Source organism: Scomber japonicus, chromosome 12 (assembly GCF_027409825.1).
Source record: "Scomber japonicus isolate fScoJap1 chromosome 12, fScoJap1.pri, whole genome shotgun sequence".
NCBI classification, from domain to species: Eukaryota; Metazoa; Chordata; class Actinopteri; order Scombriformes; family Scombridae; genus Scomber; species Scomber japonicus.
In genome coordinates, this window is record NC_070589.1 from 20869772 (window position 1) to 20891612 (window position 21841).

At 39.1% G+C, this 21841-nt stretch overlaps 2 protein-coding genes across 2 annotated transcripts; one reads left to right on the forward strand and one right to left on the reverse strand.

The window, feature by feature from the left end:
• Positions 1–1488: 1488 nt before the first annotated feature.
• On the reverse strand, positions 1489–14007 carry atg9b (autophagy related 9B). Its single transcript, XM_053329423.1, has 13 exons — positions 13354–14007; positions 12613–12656; positions 12284–12348; positions 11046–11216; positions 9132–9273; positions 8204–8952; positions 7729–7882; positions 7296–7475; positions 6905–7150; positions 6412–6650; positions 6196–6289; positions 5701–5785; positions 1489–5309 (listed from the first exon to the last, which is right to left on the reverse strand). Exons 1-13 carry the CDS (start codon positions 13460–13462, stop codon positions 5155–5157), a joined length of 2433 nt encoding a protein of 810 aa, XP_053185398.1. The 5' UTR covers positions 13463–14007; the 3' UTR covers positions 1489–5154.
• Positions 14008–14501: 494 nt separating this feature from the next.
• Positions 14502–21343, forward strand: abcb8 (ATP-binding cassette, sub-family B (MDR/TAP), member 8). The gene is made up of 16 exons (XM_053329422.1): positions 14502–14700; positions 16714–17044; positions 17150–17305; positions 17699–17793; positions 17886–17991; positions 18142–18303; positions 18796–18881; positions 18995–19092; positions 19189–19294; positions 19412–19445; positions 19537–19673; positions 19769–19863; positions 19958–20091; positions 20221–20368; positions 20460–20710; positions 20938–21343. Exons 1-16 carry the CDS (start codon positions 14597–14599, stop codon positions 21019–21021), a joined length of 2127 nt encoding a protein of 708 aa, XP_053185397.1. The 5' UTR covers positions 14502–14596; the 3' UTR covers positions 21022–21343.
• Positions 21344–21841: the final 498 nt, after the last annotated feature.

The window sequence follows — 21841 nt, forward strand, 5'->3', positions numbered from 1 at the left end:
CTCAAAATGGTCTAATAGGACATGGACAATAACAACGGCCAATTGGAACAAAACAAATAGAAGAATGAGGTGTGGACTTCATTCATAAAGTTGACAGCAAAGGTTAACACCAGAATAAAACCATGAAGCAAAAACATTTTAATCCACAAAATGTCCCTTTCTTCATAGTGTTACAATGGGGTTTACCCGCCACTAAAGTTAGGATACTTCCCAATTTACAGTGCCCTTGCATCACTCATACTGTCTCAACTCTTATTAAAAGCAATCTAAGTACAAGTACAAAGTGTAAAACATTGAGAGCACAGAAATACAGATGCTTTTTAAGTGTCTTGAAGCAGACTGGTCTGTTTAAAGCCTATAACACCTGTTTAACACCTAGTAAAGATTTGTGCCAATAAGAAAACAATGCATACAGTATATACAGTAAGTGTATTTTTTAATGTAGTGATCAGCAAAGAAACAAAAGGCAGGATGGGGGAGCATTTGCATTTAGACATTACAGTGTGACACACAGGCAAGGTCAAGGGTCAACTTATTAGGAGGAGGTGGTTTTTAGGTGGTCAGTTGACAATGTTAACTGCAAAGAGTCACAACAGGAGGAGGGTCTACGTTCAGACAAAAGCCATAGATGAAATCACCTGGGGTAGTCATGATCAAGGGCTGTGATGTCACTCGATGAAGGCGTTGATCGATTTCTTCTTCAATGGTCACAAGAGCTGGTATATGTTATTCCATGTCTTGAAATTGCATTGTTGTCCACCTTTTTCTGAAACTGCCACTGGGAGTCAACAAAGTCAAAAAATGTTAAATTCCTACCTGTAGGGGCTTTAAGTATATCAGGGTTTCGGTGGTGGTCTGTCCTGGGTACTGTGACCTGTTTAAATCATATGTCAGACTCAGCTTATCAGGCCTGACTTTATCAGCCTCAGCCATACACAGCTGACCCCTAAATACAGGTCAACTGTGTTTTTACATGAATGCATGCAGTTAGTTAGTTAGCATGTGCCTACAATTAGCATGTTAACACACTACTATAACTGTAGGAATGTTAACTTTAAAAGTCAGGAGTTTAGCAAACTGATGAATGTCGGTGGCAAATCTTAAGACAATCCATCCAATAGCTGTCAAGATACATTTCACTCTGGACCAAACAAAAAAAAGAAGCAGTAGCAAAACCCTTCATGTTGTAATAATTTCACAATGTTTGGGCAACTGTGGCTCAGGAGGTAGAGTGGGATGTCCGCTAATGTGAAGATCGGCAGTTTGATTCCTGGGTCAATAAATCCTTGGGCAAGATAATGAATCCCAAATTGTTCCTGCAGTCTGTGCTGTGAGTGTGTGGATTATTAGCACTCCTGATGAGCAGGTTGTGAATGGGTGAATGTGACATGTTGTGTAAAGTGTTTTAAGTTGCCAGAAGACTAAAAAGGTACTTTGTAAAGGAAGTCTATTTACCATCCATTGCCACAGTAATTAAAAACTGACAGAAAAATTAAAATATATTTTTATTTCAAATAAACATCACATAATCAACCACACGTGAAATGATTAAATACACTCAAAATAAGATTTATTTGCCTCTCTACTCACTCACAGAAAACAACACGTGTATTGTAAAGCTGTGCCGAAAACAAGTTCTTTTGGCATGTTTCATTTTTCAGCTAGTGTTTCTTAATTTACAGAACAAAACAAACAAGACAAACCTATGAAACAAAACAAGCAAAAAAACAAAAAAAAAACAAAAACAAAAAACATATCTTAAAACTTATTCAACATTTCAGGATGAAAACATAGCACCTTGTTCCAGTCACTGTGATATTTAGACTGGTGTATAGTGGATAAGAAAGTATGATGAGAGTTGGCCATGACAACACTGCCAATAACAAGGCATACTGTACTCCTGCCTCTTTAGGATTTTGAAGACAGTGCAAGTTTAGACACCATGATAAGAAGAAGTGCGCTGTCAGGTGCAACAGACTGACACAAGAGCTCAAAATTTGTTTGCAACTCATCTTACAAGCCACATCCACATTTCCTCCTCATACTCGTTGCTATACACAATGACTTACCAAATAAAGAGGAAATAAAATACTGTACATAATATGTGCTGCTAAACCTGTTAAAAGTAAATTTGATGGTTTATATAAGATGGCTTCTATAAAGAACAAATACTAATCCTTAATACTAAGGCACTGCTTAAAATAAAATGACACAGATACCAGTGAGGTGTGAATGTGGAGAAATCAACTGTGCACAAAGCTGAGCTCCAGTGTCTCTACAACATAAAAACTCACTGTATGTAAGATGTACCACAAATGAACAGTGACCACAATACCCATACCCATGTAAGCATATTTAACAGTGTGACACAAACACACGTCATCCCATACAGGGCGAGCTTTCACTGACCAGAGGTAAGAACAGCCTTGCATGATCGGCCACAGTGCTTCCAAGATGGTCCGCTGTGGACAATGACAATACGTGCTGATGCTATCTATGCTTATATACAAACAATGAGAAGACGTCATTCAGGATGGAGATTTACTCGGTGTCCCTTTGAAACCTGCCCTTTCTAAAATGTGACTGTTGCAAGTTCTGTATATGTACATTTAAAGAGAAAAAAAAATATGTTTTCTGTCAGTGCAAAATTCTGAGTTTATGTTAGCATAATTATGCAGGTGTCAAGATCAGCAGCCCCTCCACATACACACTCACAAGTAAAGTGGAACAAGTTTTGAAGACATGAGAGGGCAAAGATATATCTATAAGCTCTGAAGCCTTGCATTAGTGAAGTGAGAAATATTTTACTATCATCTCCTATGTAGGGATGGGATGAAATCTTATTTATTATTATTGCAGATCACGATAAAAAACCCTCACGATAAGTTGATCGTGGTGAATTTCCATCATCAGAATAATCGTGAATATCCTTACAAGTGTCTTGATAAAGCTACTGTGCAGTCTTGTATCACTGTCCTGATTTATTTTGAATTGCCACAAGGGGGAGCCTGCATCTTTCAGGTCATTGTGGAAATATTTGTTTCTGGCAAAGTGATTCCAGCATGTTTTAGTGCCATTTTAAGAGTTTTAAAGCATATTTTGATGGTTATCTGGATGATATCATGAATCGCATTATTTTGGCCACGATAATCATGACAGGAAATTTTCATATTGTCTAATGCCTACTTCTGTGCGCAGAATGAAAACAGAAAAATATGTAAAGCAGTATTTTGTGCACCACATCAACAAGCAAATATAGTCCCAGTTTATTTTAAGTGTAAATCACATTCAATATCATGCAGCTGGGCATGTTCTTTTTTGCATTTATAAAAGCATTATACCAAAATCATTTTTTGAACTAATTAAAGATTTGGGGTAACATGCCATTCTTTTATCAACAAGAATATAAACTTTTGTGGCAAAACAATCTAAATAAATGATTTGTTGTTGTTTTTTCAAATAAATAATATACATACATCAATTAAACATCTATGGGGAAACAGGTAATAAATAAACCTAAAGCTAATTAATGATGCTGACTGTGGCAAGCCTTTTTTTTCTCTTCATCCTCCTACTTTAAAAGTAAAGCCAACACTGTCAAACCTAAAGCTGCAGATGCAACTGTGCACACTGAAGTCAGCCCTGATAATGAACTTTCATCTATTTGTCAGCCTTTTGAAAAAAGGAGGCAAAATTAATGCACACAACCAAGATTTGTAAAAGCAATACCACCCTGTTTTGTTCTTTAAAATTTTTTTTTTTTTTTTTAAATAAGAAAAAAGGGATTATTCTTGACTATTTCTGGGACATCAATACTTGATCTAACATTTGCTGGGCAAAGAATAAAAGCAGAAGGTGACATTTATTCAATTTACACCTGCCATCAAAATCAAAATGCAGTTAAAAGATGCATCTGTACCTTGAGAAAATCTAAAATATATTTCTATTTACACCAGAGTAAATAAACTGCAGAGGTACTGACTGAGATATTTAGGTTTTTTTCGCTGCCACTGAGGTAATACGGAAAACTGGGATTTAAATACATGAGTGTTAAGGCATAACGCTGACTTTGTGTCTAGCTTAAATAAAATTAAAATACATCTTCTATCTGCATTGGGATTTGATGTCAAGTGCATTTTGATCCATGATCTCATTCCTGTTTTTTTAAGGATTAGCAAAGGTCTTGATACATCTATAGAAATATTAATACTGAACATAATCTGTATTTAGGCCCAATAAACACAGACAGCAGCATCAAAGCATGTGTGTGCGTAGTTTATCTAGCCCAATGGGGCTTTTTGCAGATACACATGGTTTTAGTACAGCTACTGTACACTTAGCTCCATAGCAATACTTGGTACATTTTTCAAGAATTAGGTCTGGTAGTAAAAATGTGGACTTTCCAAGGATAAGTGAGACGCAAAAGTGTATTTACAAATCACAAGGGTCAAACAGCACAGGTTGAAATATTGAATTAAATATTCCAGATGATCACAATTTGTTCAGGTGGCTATGATACAGCTTACAGTCTTTGTAGCACAGATCAGGACACCTTTATGTCAGAAACTACAAGTAAGACTGTAAAACCTTGTGACGTATAAATACTTGAATTGCGCAAGCAGAGGCGCAGCTAGAATCACGATGAGCCTTTTGCATTCCACAATAAAACTGTCCACACTCCCCATCACACAGTGATCCTATGAATACACTATATTGTCTCTCTGTTACTTTATACACACTTTGTCTGTACACGCTTATATGACAAAAATCGTGATGAAACGGACGGAAGACATATGGTTTCCCTGATGCCATAGTCTGCCTGGTGTGACAGGATGAGGCGTGGAGGTGCAGAGACAGTGGTTATTCAATGACCCCTCTTACAACAAACGCTGAATGATGTTTTAAAGGTCCATGCTAAATTCTCCATGAAGATCATCTAAGGCCACAATGTTCATTGAAGAAAATAAAATGTAAACACTATTTAAAAAAAAAGAGAAGAGAAACTATCATGCCGATGTATCCTTTCATAGGATAAAAAGCCATTTGTTGTTAGGTTCAACAAACAAGTCACAGAATATAGAACCACCAAGCAAAGATCATAGTGCCATCTTCCAAAGTTCAAAAGAGAGCCTATACCTGATGACAAAAGGCACTTCAACAACTACTCCCGGTGCCCTGTTTTGGAGTAGATCCATTATTAATCTCCTGATCTTCTTCATCCTCATCCTCATCCTCCTCTTGCCAGCCACCAAGGTGCACAGGGGTGGGCATGGAAATTGTAGAACTGAGGCTACTATGTGCCTGGAAACCTGATAGGAGAGAAGGTAGAGTCTAGTTAATACACACTTTTACACACCTGTGCAAACTAAATGCTCAGCGATTTACACCTTTCACTGAGATTATTTGCTTTAACGTGTTTACACGCCAATGCCTTCAAAGATCTGTGAATGTTAAACATAGTAACATGCCTGCAAGGTGTTTCTCTACCTTTGTGGCAGTCACTAATCTCCATGTATTTGTAAGCAGATGCACTACAATCAATCCCCTTCCCATTACACAGTCATTTGATTCACTGTTTATATCAAAAATATTAATTAACAAGGGCTGAAAAGTCAATTAACCCTCACAAACAAAATTGCCCACTGACAGGCAGTCTACACCAATGCCTGAAAGTTCTTAAAAAATCAATATCTAATTTACCAGAGCTTGTGTGTAGATCTCTCAATGGCACTGGGTTCTGCCACTGCCCTGAAGGTCTCTGTGGGTGGGAGCTCTGTTGGTGGAGCTACAGAGACAAGTGGTTATTAGTATACAGCAGAAATGCAATCTACAAAGAATCTTGAAGGTGATACTCCAACCAAAATCTATGTTTTTCGAGTGGCAAATATTTACCCCTAGTAAACATGAAAGTGGAAGGTTTATAAAATAACAACAAAAAAACCCCGAACAAAACACTTTTCCACCATAAAAGTGGGTTACCAGTGAAATTCTTTACTAGCAACTTAAATGAAGCATCTTTTGAGGGACAAAACACACTTTTTACAGCTATCTTTTAAAATATCAGGTTCAATACTCAGCGGACAAATTTCAGGTTGTGTATTGCTTAAAAAATCCAGGTACACAACAATCAAAAAGGGATGAGGAAAATAGTCAAAGATAACACCTGGAGGCCACTGTCCATTATCAGAAATTTACCTCATGCATGTAGATGGCATGTAGACTCATCTCTGCTGAGGCGAACTCTGAGTGCAGTGCATTGCTCCGAATGCGAGAATCACTGTTAGACATACTGAAAAAAACATAGAAAACATGTTAATCCAAGCTGAAATCTTTGCAAATCAGTTTCACCATACATGAATAAATCTGCATTATGTAAATAAGGCAATAGTAAATGCAATGTCTGACGAGCACCTGTCCATAACGGTTCGGTCGCTGCGGTACATGGTGCTCTCAGGATGGACGGAGGTTGGCAGGAGGCCATGTGAGCGGCCACGGCTGGGATGTGTGTACTGGGAGGTGGACAAAGAGGCCAGGACACTGGCAGCCGCAGAAGCAGCGCTGCTTGGCGGAATAAAGCGATGATCTCGTCCTTGTAGTCCAGATGCAGTTAGAATGGGGTGGGCCAGGACACTGGCCAACAGATTATCAGGCTGGAAACAACATACATCAGAGCCACTGGATAAATACATTTACATTGGTTTGGCATCATTTACTAAGTGCAAAACAAAATTTGTAGCACGATTTTTGGGGAAAATTTTTTAAAGTAAGTTCTTCAAATTATGAGATGTTTCATTGCATCAGTTCAAATTTGAATAAAATACAAAATGACCACGTTAACATACAAAATGTCTATAGCACATGCATGGTTAATGGTAAGATCAACAGCATCGTCAGAGTTTCTTACCCCGGAGCCAGACTCATTGGACTGCAGCGAGGTGCAGAGAGGAGCCTCAGAGAGCAGCAGCTGGGTGGAGGGGCCGCCTTGTGCGTCATGCTGCACCTTCTCCTTTAAATGGCTGATGAACACTGAGCTCTCCTGTGGCGGCTGCCAGTGTGGGTTCTTAATAGTGAAATGCATGAGGGACAACTCTGTCTTGCCATTCTCAGCCTGTTGGTATATGGAAGCCTCTGTCTGGCCCTCTGACATCCACTGCAAAAACATTAGAGGACACATTGTAATTCAAGAATTAACAGCATAACACTGAATGGAGACCTCAGCTCAAGATTCTACTCAGCATCATTAAAGCCAATGAGTGGGCTGGCTTGAACTTTATGTAAGGCAAAACAATCCTTACTGTTGGGTTTCCATGGCGTCTGATGTCCATCTGCGCAAAGGAACAGATGTCTCCGACTCCAACAACCTCCACAGTAAAACTCCTGAAGAAGTCAATGATCTCTAGAGATTTGTTCCTCAGGAGGAAGATGAGAATGAAGGGTGTGACAATAGGACTGAGCAACTCCTCCAAGATAAACACCTGATTCGGACAGAGAAGATATTTATTACATTTTAAGATTCTTATGTAGATCAATGTTCTCAAAATAAACTTAATCTTTAACTTGTTTACAATTAATTGAAGGGCATTACATGAATAACTCCAGGTTCAGCATAGACCATGTGCTACATTAAAAAATCCATCAATCATTCAACCACAACCAAACGTCATCCATTATTTTATTTTGAGTGACAAATTTGCTCCTGCCAATCCAATGAGATTCTGCCCTCCTTACCGCTTTGTACTGGAACAGTTGCGCCACCTCGTCACGGGTCTCGCTCTTGTTAGCATTGCCCCTCCAGTGGTCTGGCATATAGTGAATGTGAGCCAGCATGCACTGCAGCAGCTGTTCTGGGCACCACACCATATGCTCATCTGGGATGAAGGACCTGATGTACAAATTCAGAATATGGCATGTTTTAAACAACACCCTTGTACTTATGGGATAAGTAAATCAACACAAGAGTTTTTTTAGCACAGTGATGTTTCAGCCTGTGACTGATCAGGGGACATTAAGAGGGAAATGTGCAAGATGATTTCAGTTTCTTAAAAATTAAAAAAAAAAACAGCTCAACAAAAAACCAATTGCAAATTATGTTATATTATGATATAAATGGTATGAGTGACAATAAAAACTTCCTCAAATGCTACACCTACAGACTGATCCTGCAATAGGTGCAGGAAAAAAAAACCTGTCTCTGAAAACCCACCTGGTGATAGTAATAACCACCCCCAGCACAGTGATAGCAGTCAGGATGTGCTGCACTGTCAGAACGTCTTCATCATAGACTGTCAGTGCGATGAGCACAGCCAGCACCGAGCCAGAGAAGAAGGCTATGTTTTTAGCAAGCACAGTCAGCATTGGTGATGTAAAGGAGTTCATGTATTTGGAAGTGGGTTTGTAGCCGCGGCCTAAGCGTCCATGCAGCTCATGATCCAGCTCATTGAAGTGACGCAGGTATAAACGACCGTACAGGGACCAACGTCGGGCACCCAGGCTCCCGGGCTCTCTGCGGATCACTTCAGTGTAGCTGAAGAAAGCATACAGCACTTGCCACACTAGGATGAAGGGACAAAGCAGCAAATTGGCCAAACCCATCAGCAGGATGACTCTACTAAGCTGCTGGGCGAGCTCTAGGCGATTTCCAATGCGCTTGTACTTTGGGTGCAGGTTCCACTTATTCTGAAAGAGAGAACCAGGACCCCAGAACAGTATGAGCTCAAAGTTGTACTTCAGGCCTTGTGTGAGGAACACCACATTGCCCAGCAGAGGGAGCTGCAGCTGCACTGGTAGCAGTGATTTGTTTATCATGGCCACCATGTAGTTCTTGAATCTCAGGATGCGGTGGTAGATGTCAAGTTCTGTCAGCTCTTTCTTGTGTATGCACATTTGCTGTTCTCGCTGCAGGCTGATGAGCCGGTCCTGCACTTCCTGCCATGTGAAGTTGCATAGTTCATCCTGGGACAAGGAGGCAACGGACAGTGATTAAACTAACTAACACAGAGGCAATGTGTGACACCACAACTCAAATGAGAAATCAATCATAGTGTGGTAATCGATAAGCAGTAGACATCTTTTACAAGTCTGAGTTGATCTATTACTGTGGAACATTTTGATAATCCAGTTGTAGCACTTACCATTCTAATTTTCAGCGCTTTGATGTAGAACTGCCTGATCTCCCAGTAGCTCAGAACATTGCAAAAGACTTTAATGAGTCGATACAACCAAAAGATGGCTCCCATGATGAGAAGGAATATAATCCAGCTGTTTTCTTGGATCCTGAATTGAAAATATAGGGGATGAAGAGATGGCACACATAGAGAAGCTGTTGATTATCTGACAAAGTGGAAAAACAGGAGGCCATGTTGAAATTTCAGATACACAATTACTATAAAATAACATGTTTCTAAAGTGACTATTCAGCAGCAAAAACATGACATGCTGTTATGACATTGGAAACTGACCCTTTACAAAGTATGTAATTGAAATCATGATAAACAAATGAGAAATGTCTGTGCTCAGTGTTTGTTGTGATCTATTAAACTGACACTGAGCTCCTGTTTACATGTTACAGGTTGGGTAATCGCTTTACTTCACTCTATAATTAAAAGCTTCCAAGTATTTCAAGTCACGACTCAGAACACTGTAATCCACACTTCAACTAACACATATCAACCAATATCAGAGAAAATGTTGGATACTTTCTGGTAAAATAAAGAAAATATCAGAATGTTTAAGACAAGTATCTGGTTTTAAAAGGGAAACTTGGGGGGGTGAGGGGGTATAAAGAGGACAGTGAGGATCCAAATAGTGGGACGTGATGTTCCCAAATTGGAATGCCAAGCAGTTGTGCGTCATTGGCTTTGATATAAAAGACTATTAAGCTACAGTCAGAATCAGGAACAAATTGATGACAGGCCTGTTAGACTAGCTGGAGAAAACAAGCAGAGGTTAGACTACATTGTGGAAAAAAACATGACAACACCGGGTTCAGGAGGGGGAAGTCTGTTCATTGCAGCCTGCTACTGAGGTGTCATGTGGTTGTCAGCTTGCTGGCCCAGCCGACTTGTCGGTATCTCCACTGGCCAGTTTTACCTCACCAAAGCTATCGATTACATTACCCTGTTTCCTAAAACCAGTGTGAACACAGTGCGCAAATACATTCTTCCCAGTAGCCATCAGATGCAGGAATGTTGCAACTTGAAGCTACCGATTGCAGGATGAAATGAACACCAAAACTGAGTATGAACAAATGTCATTTTTACTTAAAATCCAGGACACAAAAAATTTGGTTTGATCCAACAGTGTAATTTAACACTTTATTCCTCTTTCATAGAACTGTTTTTTAAAAAGCTTTCATGATAGCTGCCCCGGTTATCTGTTATCAGCTAAGACTTGTTTTCAATGAGAATAACTACAATTTGGCACACGCCTTGTAAAGGAAAATGTATGACACAAAATATAATATGTGAATCACATGGATGTGTGTAAAAGTTGCCTCTTTTGGGACAATGCCTCTAGAGTAAAATCAAGAGATGGATACTAAAGTCTGCCAATAACTGTGGTTGACTGCTCATGATCTCTTCAGAAAGCTAACTGTTAATAAAAGAGCTTAAAAAGTCATTTTTGAGCATTAGATACAGGAGAGGGTTCTCATAATTTTCTCGGGTAAAGAAAGAGACCCACAGGGTACAGCTCAATATGCTATTACTCCATATTCATACCCTGTGCCCATATCTTACAGTCTGAAACCATCCGGCACAATCCCATAAGAAATGAAGTCTGATTACAACTGTATTACGCCAGACAAATTAAATCCCCCCTAAAGACCCGTCTCTAAAAGGGCTCTAATAATATCCCAGACCATGTCTGCTTGAGAACAAAGTATCTAATCGAACTGGCTGGAATGAGCAGACAGGCACATCACTTTATGCGACTGTACAGACTTCTAAGGCTATTCACTTTGACTTTCCCACTCATTTTGCCCCCAGAGGAAAATAAAGCCTTACACACACCTAAGCTCTCCATATCTCTCTGTTAAACACAATTACCTCTGAGTACACTGCTGGCTGGGTAGGATGGCATCTGGAAGAGTGACTTTGTTCCTGTCCAAGGGATTATGGCCCGGCCCAGTGTGATTGACGACTCGATTGGCAAACAGGACGTCATACTCCACACAGTTGACGAGGAACGTTGTGAATGTTACAACAAACAAAAACTGACTATTAAGGGGGAGAAAAAAAGAGAGAGAAAATAAGCTTTAGAACCCAAATAATAACTATAACAACAGATGTAGTGGTATATAATATTTTAACTCAGTGGTTGGTTATTATCTGTGTGTCTTTTGTGTATGTATCTATGTGTATTTAAGAATGTGTGTATGTACGGACTGTGAGCTGCGAGATACCTGAATTTCCCCAGTGGGATTAATAAAGTATCAATCAATCAATAATATTTAACTAAGTTACTAACAAAACCAAGCTTGAGAGTTAATAATTAGCAAGTAATCTTATTAGCTAATTGCAGATGATTCAGTATCAGTAAATTGAAACTAGGTTAGAGAAAACAGTGTCTACATAAGAGAGCACTGACAAGTACTGTCTGATGTCTTAGTAAATATGTTCCTTTGCCTGTTGTCCTGTGTCTGACATACTGGCAATACTGAGAGGAGATTAATGTTGTATAAGACAGATCAACTGCACTTCAATTATGAAATACTTTAACAGGCTGAGTTTTGTTTTGAGCAGTCATCATGTGGATAGATTTTCTCCAGCTAATAGTTTAAGGGAACCCATGTTAATGAGCACACTGTGGCCAGATTCAAACAAACACCAGAGCAGGACCTAATAATAGAGATGGCCTACTCGCATGGTAGCAGAAGAAAAAATTGTCTCAGGCTGCAGGAATTGAAAATAAACAACATGCTGCACTGACACTTCGGCTTGGCGAGGTGACTTCGACTTAAAAAAAAGAAGTCAAATCAACCGAAATGCTGATAGTATGAAGAAAATCTTTGTGTTAAGTCCAGTAAACATGGTTTCGGGAATTTGTTTTGTGCTGTTGAAATCATCTGGCCGAGCTTGCTCATGCTGAAGCCTGAGGCACGCTTAACTGTCACAACAACATGAAAAATCACCAGTGGCGTAAATGAGGCTTACTGTAACTCTTAACAGGGAGCTTGTTTTCAACCAAATTCAACTCAACCCTAAGTTTTTAACTAAAAGCATATATCTACTTCTATTATGTGTTCTTTAAACATCTGAATTTAATACTGAAACATAATACTTACACAAGTTCAAAGAACTCTGACAACATCATACAAGCAAATCCATTCTTTTGATGAAAATGATAGATGTGGACAGACTGGTTAAGGAAAACATGACACTTGAACCTTCACTGAAAGTACCTTGAGCAAACGCAGACAATTTTCAAGACAACATTATATCACAGAAGTTAAATTCCAACTACAAAATTCACTTTGCCATTGCTTCCTTTAGTAACACTGTGGCAGTCAGGTAATAACACTGTAAAATACAACCAATGTGACATGGTGCCAGCCTTATGACAGTGATCTATCAGAGACCTGCAATTAAACAATCCTGTAATTTCAAAGGATATTCTTGTGAAGAAGTTATCCAGGTTCTTGATGTGGTGCCATGAGTCTGTAACATAAATGTAAAGGAAGGTGTGAGACAGATAGAAACCCCAAAAACATGTTGACCCAGAATTTCTTCACAATTTTTCAAGTCTGTCAGAGGTTTTCCCTCAGTGTAATCGTTCCTCCTGTTCATACTGGATATTAAATGATCTCCTACACACGTGTTTTCAATGTAAATGATTCCAACCCACATTGTGTCCACACAGTCATTTTGCACTAAAAATGGATTTCAAAGTTGATTTGCACTCCCTCTTTATGTTTCCTTTAACAGTGTTTCCCTGTTGAGCTGCACTGTAAGTATAGTAACAAAATGAAGGACTGTGCCACTAAAAAGACTGTAACACTGGAATATATCTACTTGATTTGACTCATTTGGACAGCTGAAGCTTCATATTAGCTTCACATAGACTAAATAGGCCTACATTTCTGCACAGAATTAGGCTTGTGAATGTTGCCCCCAATCACTTACATTAGAAGTGTTTTATGAAGGGATCTATTAGAGGCCAGCATGAAAATCGTTACGGAGGAATAATCATTGTGGTCAGAAAAACATAATTCAGTATTCATGCGGGTTGTTTTAAGATCGACCTGAAAACATGTGAGCAGTACGATTAATCAGGGACATGACTGTCAAAGCGCAGTTTGCAACTTTTATTAATTAAAACAATGTACACACATCTATGTCGTGATGACATGTTTACCTTTCAGGCCTTCGGGCACATGCACCAACAAATCCTCTTCCCCTGGTGGTGAGTCCTCCTCAAAGTCCTCAATTCTCTGATACTCCTGATAAGCTTCAAGGTTAGCCATTGTGCTTCACATTCTCACTCCGCACTGACGAGCAACTTGAAGTAAACACCGTATGAAAACTAATGCTGTGACTTGCAGCCTCAGCTACATCCTGCAGCTAACCACAGCAGATCAAATATGGGTAGCCACAGCTAACATTAGCCTGCTAACCTGCTAGTCTAACGACGTTACACTACCATAGCAACGCGTGATAAAAATGCGAAACAGATTAAAATTGAGTAGAAGAGAAGTCCGTAGATAATTAATGGATGATATATACCCGCATATAAGATAACCAACTACCTAAGCCAGCTGTGGTGGCTGGCTAGCCTGTGAATGATTCAGCCACTCGTGTAGTCAGGGTGACACGGTTTGTTTTGTTCCCGACTTCCATCTGCTGATCTGCATCTCCTTTTCGTCTTTGCTCAAGAGTCCAAATTCTTGACCGGAGCTCGTTTGAATACGAACAGATATGTTGTAGTTACGATATGGTGGTGGTCTTCAGTCTGTTCCGAGGTCGGGTAGTAGGTTTCCAAAAATACACTCTCTCCCGTGTGCGACCACTGTTTTTGTCTTTCACAAACAAATGTCAACAAAACGCCGTTGACGTCACTTCGTTTTAAACCGCGACGTCACATCCGATGTTTCGGTATAACTGGTGACCGTGTTAAGTGGTGACTTTCACGTAGTCGTCTTCCTAAAAGTATTAAATTACAATTATTCCTTCTTAAATACATACTTATCTGTGTTATCCGAGTTAAATTGCGTTCAGAAGACGCATTCACTTCATATTATGGATCGTGTAATGTGAGAAAGTCACCAGTTAACAAGGTCACCAGTTATACCGAAACACTGGGACACAATTGTAGTTTTTTCAAGTCTCCTCCAAAAAAAGCCGTTCTTTGACGTTGTTTTGCTTCAAAATGCCACATAAATCACAAAAAGTATTCACTTTATGGCCGGCTATATTATACTAATAAAGTATCACGCCGTGACCTGAAACAGCTTGTAAAAAAAATAATGAAACTCTATGTTGCTGCAGAAATGCACTCTGGGTTAGCGTCAATATGGCGGCCTGTAGGTTACCTCTGGATTATCTCAGAGCTTAAACGATTATTTAGAGCTAACCATTCATTCATGAAACGAGTATAAAACATGTTTCAATTAATTTGGTGCAGGGCCAACATTACTGCACCCGTGCGGTCCCTGTCGTTTTATTCGCGATGCAATAAAACAGCAGATATCTGGAAACTTTCACGGTAGGGTAAAAGTCACCCGGCAACTAGTTTAGCTAATGACAGCCAACCTGTGTCCATTAAAACCCGTTGATGTGTTGATTAACGCTGACAAACTTCGGTCTCTACTTTAATAATCTAGACAGGACATCTTGACAAAGCTGGTTTCCTTTAGTGTTCACAGATACCGTGGGATGTAATTGTTTGTTCGAGTTGTGTAATCCCGATCAGAGGTGAAACATTTAGCCGATTAATTGATCAGTGGAGCGTCAGAAAATGAAAACACAAATTTCATTCCTTAATTCAGTTGTAATTGCTATAGATAATACTGTATTAATCCCTACGGAAAGTTACAATTTTGCGGCATCCACTTGACATAAATCAAAATACAAAAACGGCGAGGCAGGAAAAGGAACAAGAACAACTACACTTTAAGGCTAAACTACAGATGGGTGAAAAATTAAGTGGAGAAACATTACAAATGCAGCTGCTTCCACACAGATGCACTGTATTGTACAATCAAGCATTAATCATGCTCTGTGCTGTGTTTAAAAGTGCTGAGCAGGCCCAGTTGATTATGATTTTGTATAAAGATGGCAAGAAAAAAAAGTGATATGGTCAGATGAGTCGTCCTTCACTATATTCTTGACAAATAGATGAGTGCATGTATGGCCTACACCAAGTGAACAGTACAGGTCTGAATGCTTGACCCCTACAGTGAAGGGGTTTGGTGGCTCTGTTATGCTGTTGGGGGGCTTTTTGTCTGCATGGTATTACAGTTGTCCCTTTACATGAGAGGAAGGGTCACTGCAAACCAATACACAGTTGTTCTGTGTGATCACTTTTTTCCTATGATGAAACATTTCTATTCCAGGGTGACAGTGCTCCCATCTATAAAGCAAGAGGGGTCACTAAATGGTTTGACACGTATGAAAATGATGTGAATCATATGATCTTGAATCATGATCTTCACAGTCACCAGATCTCAATCCAGTTGAACATCTATGGGATATTGCAGTCTGACCTGTTAGACAGCACTCTCCACCACCAAAACACCAAATGAGGGAATATCTTTTGGAAGAATGGTGTTCATCCCTCCTGTAGAGTTCAGAGACTTGTAGAATCAGTGCCAAGGCACAATGAAGCTGTTGTGACAGCACATGGTGGACCAACACCTTACTAAGACACCTTTTGCTGCTTTTTCCTTTAATTTGTCACCCGCCTGTGCATACAATGGCCAACTCAAATATAAAAGATGAGCATAATAACTAAAAATAGAGTTGAGACTGCAGATGTAATTGTTTAAATTGTAAAAATACATTTCAAATGAAATAATGTTTCTGTGGGTAAAACAGATCCAACATCAGGCAACACATAAAGGCTTCACAATAAAAACAAAACATCTGAAATGTTTTATTTAGTGAATGTTATTAATCGATCAATTGTCTTCAAACAGAAATGGCAAACATTTGTTTGCTGCTCCAAATGAGAGGATTTGATGCTTTTCCATTTTTTAAATTTGATTTAATCCTTTATTTAAACAGGTAGCCTCATTGAAATCGGGATCTCTTTTTCAAGGGAGACCTGTGTACAAGAATAACACTTATGCAGCTGTTTTGCAGCAGTTTAATTATTTTCACAGAAAAGCAATTACAGATAGGATTGCAGACACATGAATGCAGCCTTTTAAGATCTTCAAGTAAAGTTAGTGTTTTTGATGATAATACAATGCTTACTGGTTGCTGTCATCATTGCTCCTGTTTGTACTGTCCTTGAAGGAATCTCTTCCTTGTATGACTCCAGTGTAAGACAGAGAAACAATTCATTAATAATGATTCACGGATAAAGTAATTGACAGATTAATAATGCCAATAATAGCAAGTTGCAGCCCTAATTCAGATCAGTCTGAAATGTGTAAGCCGAAAACCTGTCTCGCCATAATATCTGGAGAGTTCTTAGAGGCATTGCTTTTGTTACATTATCACTTTAATGATAGACTATTACATGTCCTGTATTAATATTCTTTTTCATATCCAGGCTGTATACATCTCCAGGAGCAAATGCACAATGCTCCTCACAACAACCTGGGAATGCTGTCAGTCGCATTTGGAGCCTTACTCAGAGAGTCATCCGCCAGTCTACCACCCGAACATCTAAACACCCCGGAGTGGCTCTGAAGTTTATCTTAGGACCTGCACTACTCACTGTCTCTGGACGTCTGTTTTGCCATGTAGCTCACTGCGAGGCAGATGTGAATAACAATACCCCGATCGAAACAGAAGCCAAAACTCCTGTGCCTGAATTCAAATGGCATATCCTTTGGGAATTTGTCAAGCCTCAGCTGTTTGCTCTCATTGGTGCTGTGGTGGTAAGCCTGAATCAATTCACTTAAGCATAATGTCATAATGTTTCTGAAACAAAATGCAATGTGACGTGTTTAATACTCTGACTAAATTGATCATTTTCTTTTCAGCTTGCTTTTGGTGCAGCTATCTTGAATATTCAGATCCCCTTGATGCTAGGGGATCTGGTGAATGTTGTTGCACGCTTCCTGAGGGAAAATACTGGGAATTATGCCTATGAGATGAGGGCTCCTGCCCTGAAATTACTTGGACTGTACGGCATCCAAGTAAGTCCAAAAATATCACACACAGTAGCACAAGTTTTCATGCTGTTGCTTTTCACAAGGATCATAAGCATAAGTCTGTGTCTTATAAGTAGATGTGATGATGTATTATTACACATTTTTGGCACTGTCTTCCTGCAGTCTAATATTTTCACTTTATTACATTGTATTGTTGAATTTTCCTTGCATTAATTCTACTTATTAAGTAGCTGCTTGCAGATCTCTTCATTTCTAAAGAAATCTTTATTCTTAGAGCTATGATGCTCAGTAGCCCTCTGTATGCTCTGCTCCACTCACTGCCATTCTGACAAAATGTGCATGCAAACATATAAATGTCACAGCTGTTTCCTGGAACATGGTCAATTACCCCGGCCATTAATCACCTCCTTCGTGCAGGGCCTGCTGACAACTGGCTACATCATCCTGCTGTCGAGGGTTGGAGAGAGAGTGGCGGCTGACATGAGGAAGACCCTTTTTGCATCCTTACTGAGGTACTCAGTATTGACTTGGAGCAAAATGTGCACTATGTAGGACAAATATGTCATGTTTAAGCTAATGCTTCACTGTTTTTTATTTGTCTCAGACAAGATGTGGCTTTCTTTGATGCTAATAAAACTGGGCAGCTGGTGAACCGTCTGACTGCTGACACTCAGGAGTTCAAGTCATCCTTTAAATTGGTCATCTCTCAGGTATAACCACATGCATGTTTTAGCAGTTAGCGCATGGTGTCCAAGTGCTGATTTTTTCATAAAGTAATCAATAATATGTGTGTTATGGAGGAATATATGCTGGTTTTGTCCTGCTAATTCCTATTTGTTGCTCTTTTTTCATATTTGCAGGGACTACGGAGTATTACACAGACAGTTGGATGTTTTGTGTCTCTATATGTCATCTCCCCGAAACTCACAGGTCTGACAGTAATTGTCATTCCTTGTCTGGTGGGAGCTGGAGCTTTCCTTGGCTCATTCCTTCGCAAACTATCCCGTTTGGCTCAAGAACAGGTGAGACTAAATATAGTAGTAGCATTTAGATCTGACTCTTTGAGAGGACTGATTGCAATATGAATTCCAACTATAAACTCATGACAAGGGCAGCAGTATCTGAACAACCACAATTTAAAAAAGTTCATAGTTGTGTGAGCCGAAGAACAGACCTTTGTGACAGATGTACTGGACTTTGTACTCAGTAAGCACAGTATAGATCTGTTCTCACTATTGTTAACTGTTTCCTCACAACTTCTTGTTGGTCCTGTATCTGATTTTACACAACTTCTTGGGCTGACACAGAAACAGGGGCCAGTTTTGTAAGATAAGTCGGACCAAAAATGAGCAAAGTTGTCATTACTGGCAGTTTTGAGAACAGATGTCCGCAGTGCTACCATATTAATTTTCAGTATCTGCAATGGCAGCATAATACAATCTGAGACACACTAGCATTGCTATCTACAGAATAAGATTAATTTGCTGTTAAGTTAACTTTGTGTTTAATGGAAGGTGGCAAAAGCAACAGGAGTGGCAGACGAGGCACTTGGAAATGTGCGAACAGTGAAGGCTTTTGCCATGGAGGAGCGGGAGCTACAGTAAGTGGGAATGTATTTTGATATACTCAGCCATTATCCTTTGATAGACACTGTACTGCCATATCAGATATGTTAGATAATACGTTTTAATTTGCAAAAATGTTTCTTCCCAGGTTATATGCATATGAAGTTGAAAAATCTTGTGAAGTGAATGAAAATCTTGGTGCTGGTATAGCAATTTTCCAAGGAATGTCAAACATTGCCCTGAACTGTGAGTATATTTCACTAGGGCAACTAATGTTGAGGAAATGGTTACATCAGGATGTTCAGTATGGTAATGTGTTTCTGTTGTGTATTATGTACACAGGCATTGTTCTGGGAACTATTTTCGCTGGAGGGACTTTAATTTCTAGCAGTGAAATGTCCCCTGGAGACCTGATGTCTTTCTTAGTTGCTTCCCAGACAGTGCAGAGGTAAAAGACACAGCTTCTCCCATCAATTAATAATCTTTAGTCTGCAATTCCATATAAAGTTAAATAATAGATTGTATTGATGTTAGGGTATAACAAATATATCTTCTTTATCCTCAGGTCTTTGGCCAGTATCTCTATCCTCTTTGGACAGGTGTGTGAATATTATATAAGAAATATTTTGTGTGTAGAAATTGAGTTGGCATTTCAGTTCATTCTCAATGTGTCCAAAATATTCTCTACAGATGGTGAGAGGAATGAGCTCTGGGGCCCGGGTGTTTGAATACCTGGCTTTGCAGCCTACTATAACACTGTCTGGAGGAGGACGCATCCCTAACCATTCTCTGATGGGAAGGGTTGATTTTATGAACATTTCATTCAGGTTGGACTCTTATCCTAATTCAAAACAATATCACTAAACTAGACATTAAGTAAACATGATACCGAAGTAGTGATTTCTCTTTTGTATATTTATAGCTATCCGACAAGAATTGAGCATCAGATCTTGAAGAAGTTAAACTTAACACTGCCACCTGGCAAAACTGTCGCCATCGTTGGAGAATCTGGAGGAGGTATTTTTTTTCATTAATTTCTGTGATTGTAATCATGTGGCCGTAAAATAGTTTGGCCAAGAAATTATTATATTAATAATTATTTAATTTGCAGGAAAGTCCACAGTAGCATCCTTGCTGGAGCGTTTCTACGACCCGACCAGTGGTGTCATCATGTTGGATGGACTTGATATTCGAACGCTTGACCTGTCCTGGCTCAGGGGGCAAGTTATCGGATTTATCAATCAGGTGAAGATTGCTCCTCATTAATGCATCACAATTTATAAATAGGAATATTAATAATATTGTCAGTTTAATAAAAACTGTTCATTATTCTCATTTGTAGCCGTTCACTGTATCTGCCACAAATTTTTGCAGGAGCCGGTTTTGTTCGGATCATCTATCATTGAAAATATCCGCTTTGGGAAGCCTGAAGCCACTGACGCTGAGGTCATTAATGCAGCCAAGCAAGCCAACGCTCACCGCTTCATTACAGATTTCCCAGAAGGTTATAACACTGTGGTTGGTACGTACTGTCATCACAGCTTTAACTACTTTTTTTTTTTTTTGTAATGTTGTGGCTTTTAAATACTAAGCTCTATATATTCTAAACCTAGGTGAGCGGGGTGTGACGTTATCAGGTGGCCAGAAACAACGCATTGCCATTGCTCGCGCTTTGATCAAGAACCCCAGCATCCTTGTGCTGGATGAAGCCACCAGCGCCCTGGATGCAGAATCGGAGCGTGTGGTGCAGGAAGCTCTGGACAAGGCCACTAGGGGTCGCACTGTGCTCATCATCGCCCACCGACTGAGCACCATTCAAAACGCTGACCTCATCTGTGTTATGAGCAATGGCCGCATTGTGGAGGTGAGGCAGCAGAATATTCAGAGAAATGGAGACTGCTTATTTTCTCTCAATTATTTCCTCTTAAATGTCTTGGCGAATGTATTAGACTACCTTGTAAGTTCAAAGAAGAGAACTGACCTCATTCAATGTTCAGTAATTCATACAGATATATTAGATCCCTCCATCAATTTACGGACTTTGTAATGTAAGTTTTAATTAAATCTAACAGCTTCCTCTTTTCTTTTAAGGCTGGGACTCACCTTGAACTGCTGAGCAAAGGAGGACTTTATTCTGATCTGATTCGCAGACAAAGAGCTGAGGGGAAGAAATGAACCCTGCAACAACTTTTCTGTAGATCTATGATGAGTAATAGAGTCTATTTTTAAATGTATAGAAAAGGTTTGTGCAGACAGATGAGTTATATAAAACAGCTACTGTAAATTTACCTGCTGACTGTCTTGAATTTTATGACAAACTTTCAATTGCAAGTAAATGTATAAGTGGACCAACTGGATCAGCCTGTGAACATACTACACTACTGTATAGTCGTTAATGATAATGGGAATTTCATAAAATAATTTATTCTGTATAACAATAATAAATTATAATATGATAGAAATAAAATAAAGTTGGGTTTTAGCCAGAGTGTACAGAATTTTTCCTTTTATGAATTATAATGCACAGGATCTACATACTATTTAAAAAATATAATAGGGTACCTCGTACCTGTATTATGAGGAGCATGTATATGCCTTATGTTGTTCATAAAAGAGGCTTGTGTGTTGAAGTTCTGTAGATATTCAATTTTATATTATTTGAATGTGGTCTTAATGTCAGTGAAAAGTCATTTTGTTAATCATAATGCAATTTTATATTCCTCAATTCCTCAACCAAAAGCTCCACTGAAGGGCTGCCTAGAGATTTTGCCAGTTCAGACAAATACAAATTTCAACCAATTGACCTGTTTATTAATCCTTTAGTTCTTGTCAAACTGAGTTTAAAGTCAGTGTAAAGTAACAATAAATATGTATTCTGACTTTGGCATACCACAAAAAATGTGTTGTTAACCACCCTGTCACATTTTAACGCCACTTTTTTCACAAGATCCATTCTCTTGATGTTGATATTATATATATTGTCACTGTTGGAAAC

Bases quoted from the DNA above. Each gene is read 5' to 3' on its own strand.
- atg9b (XM_053329423.1), bottom strand. From the start codon at position 13,462: ATGGCTAACCTTGAAGCTTATCAGGAGTATCAGAGAATTGAGGACTTT. The intron at 12,349-12,612 runs ATATCCTTTGAA...CAGTCTGTCCAC, and splicing joins TGGATAACTTCTTCACAAGA to ATCTATCATTTTCATCAAAA. The intron at 6,651-6,904 runs GTAAGAAACTCT...TGTTGTTTCCAG, and splicing joins CCAATGAGTCTGGCTCCGGG to CCTGATAATCTGTTGGCCAG.
- abcb8 (XM_053329422.1), top strand. From the start codon at position 14,597: ATGTTTCAATTAATTTGGTGCAGGGCCAACATTACTGCACCCGTGCGG. The intron at 14,701-16,713 runs GTAGGGTAAAAG...TTTCATATCCAG, and splicing joins GATATCTGGAAACTTTCACG to GCTGTATACATCTCCAGGAG. The intron at 20,711-20,937 runs GTGAGGCAGCAG...TTTTCTTTTAAG, and splicing joins GCAATGGCCGCATTGTGGAG to GCTGGGACTCACCTTGAACT.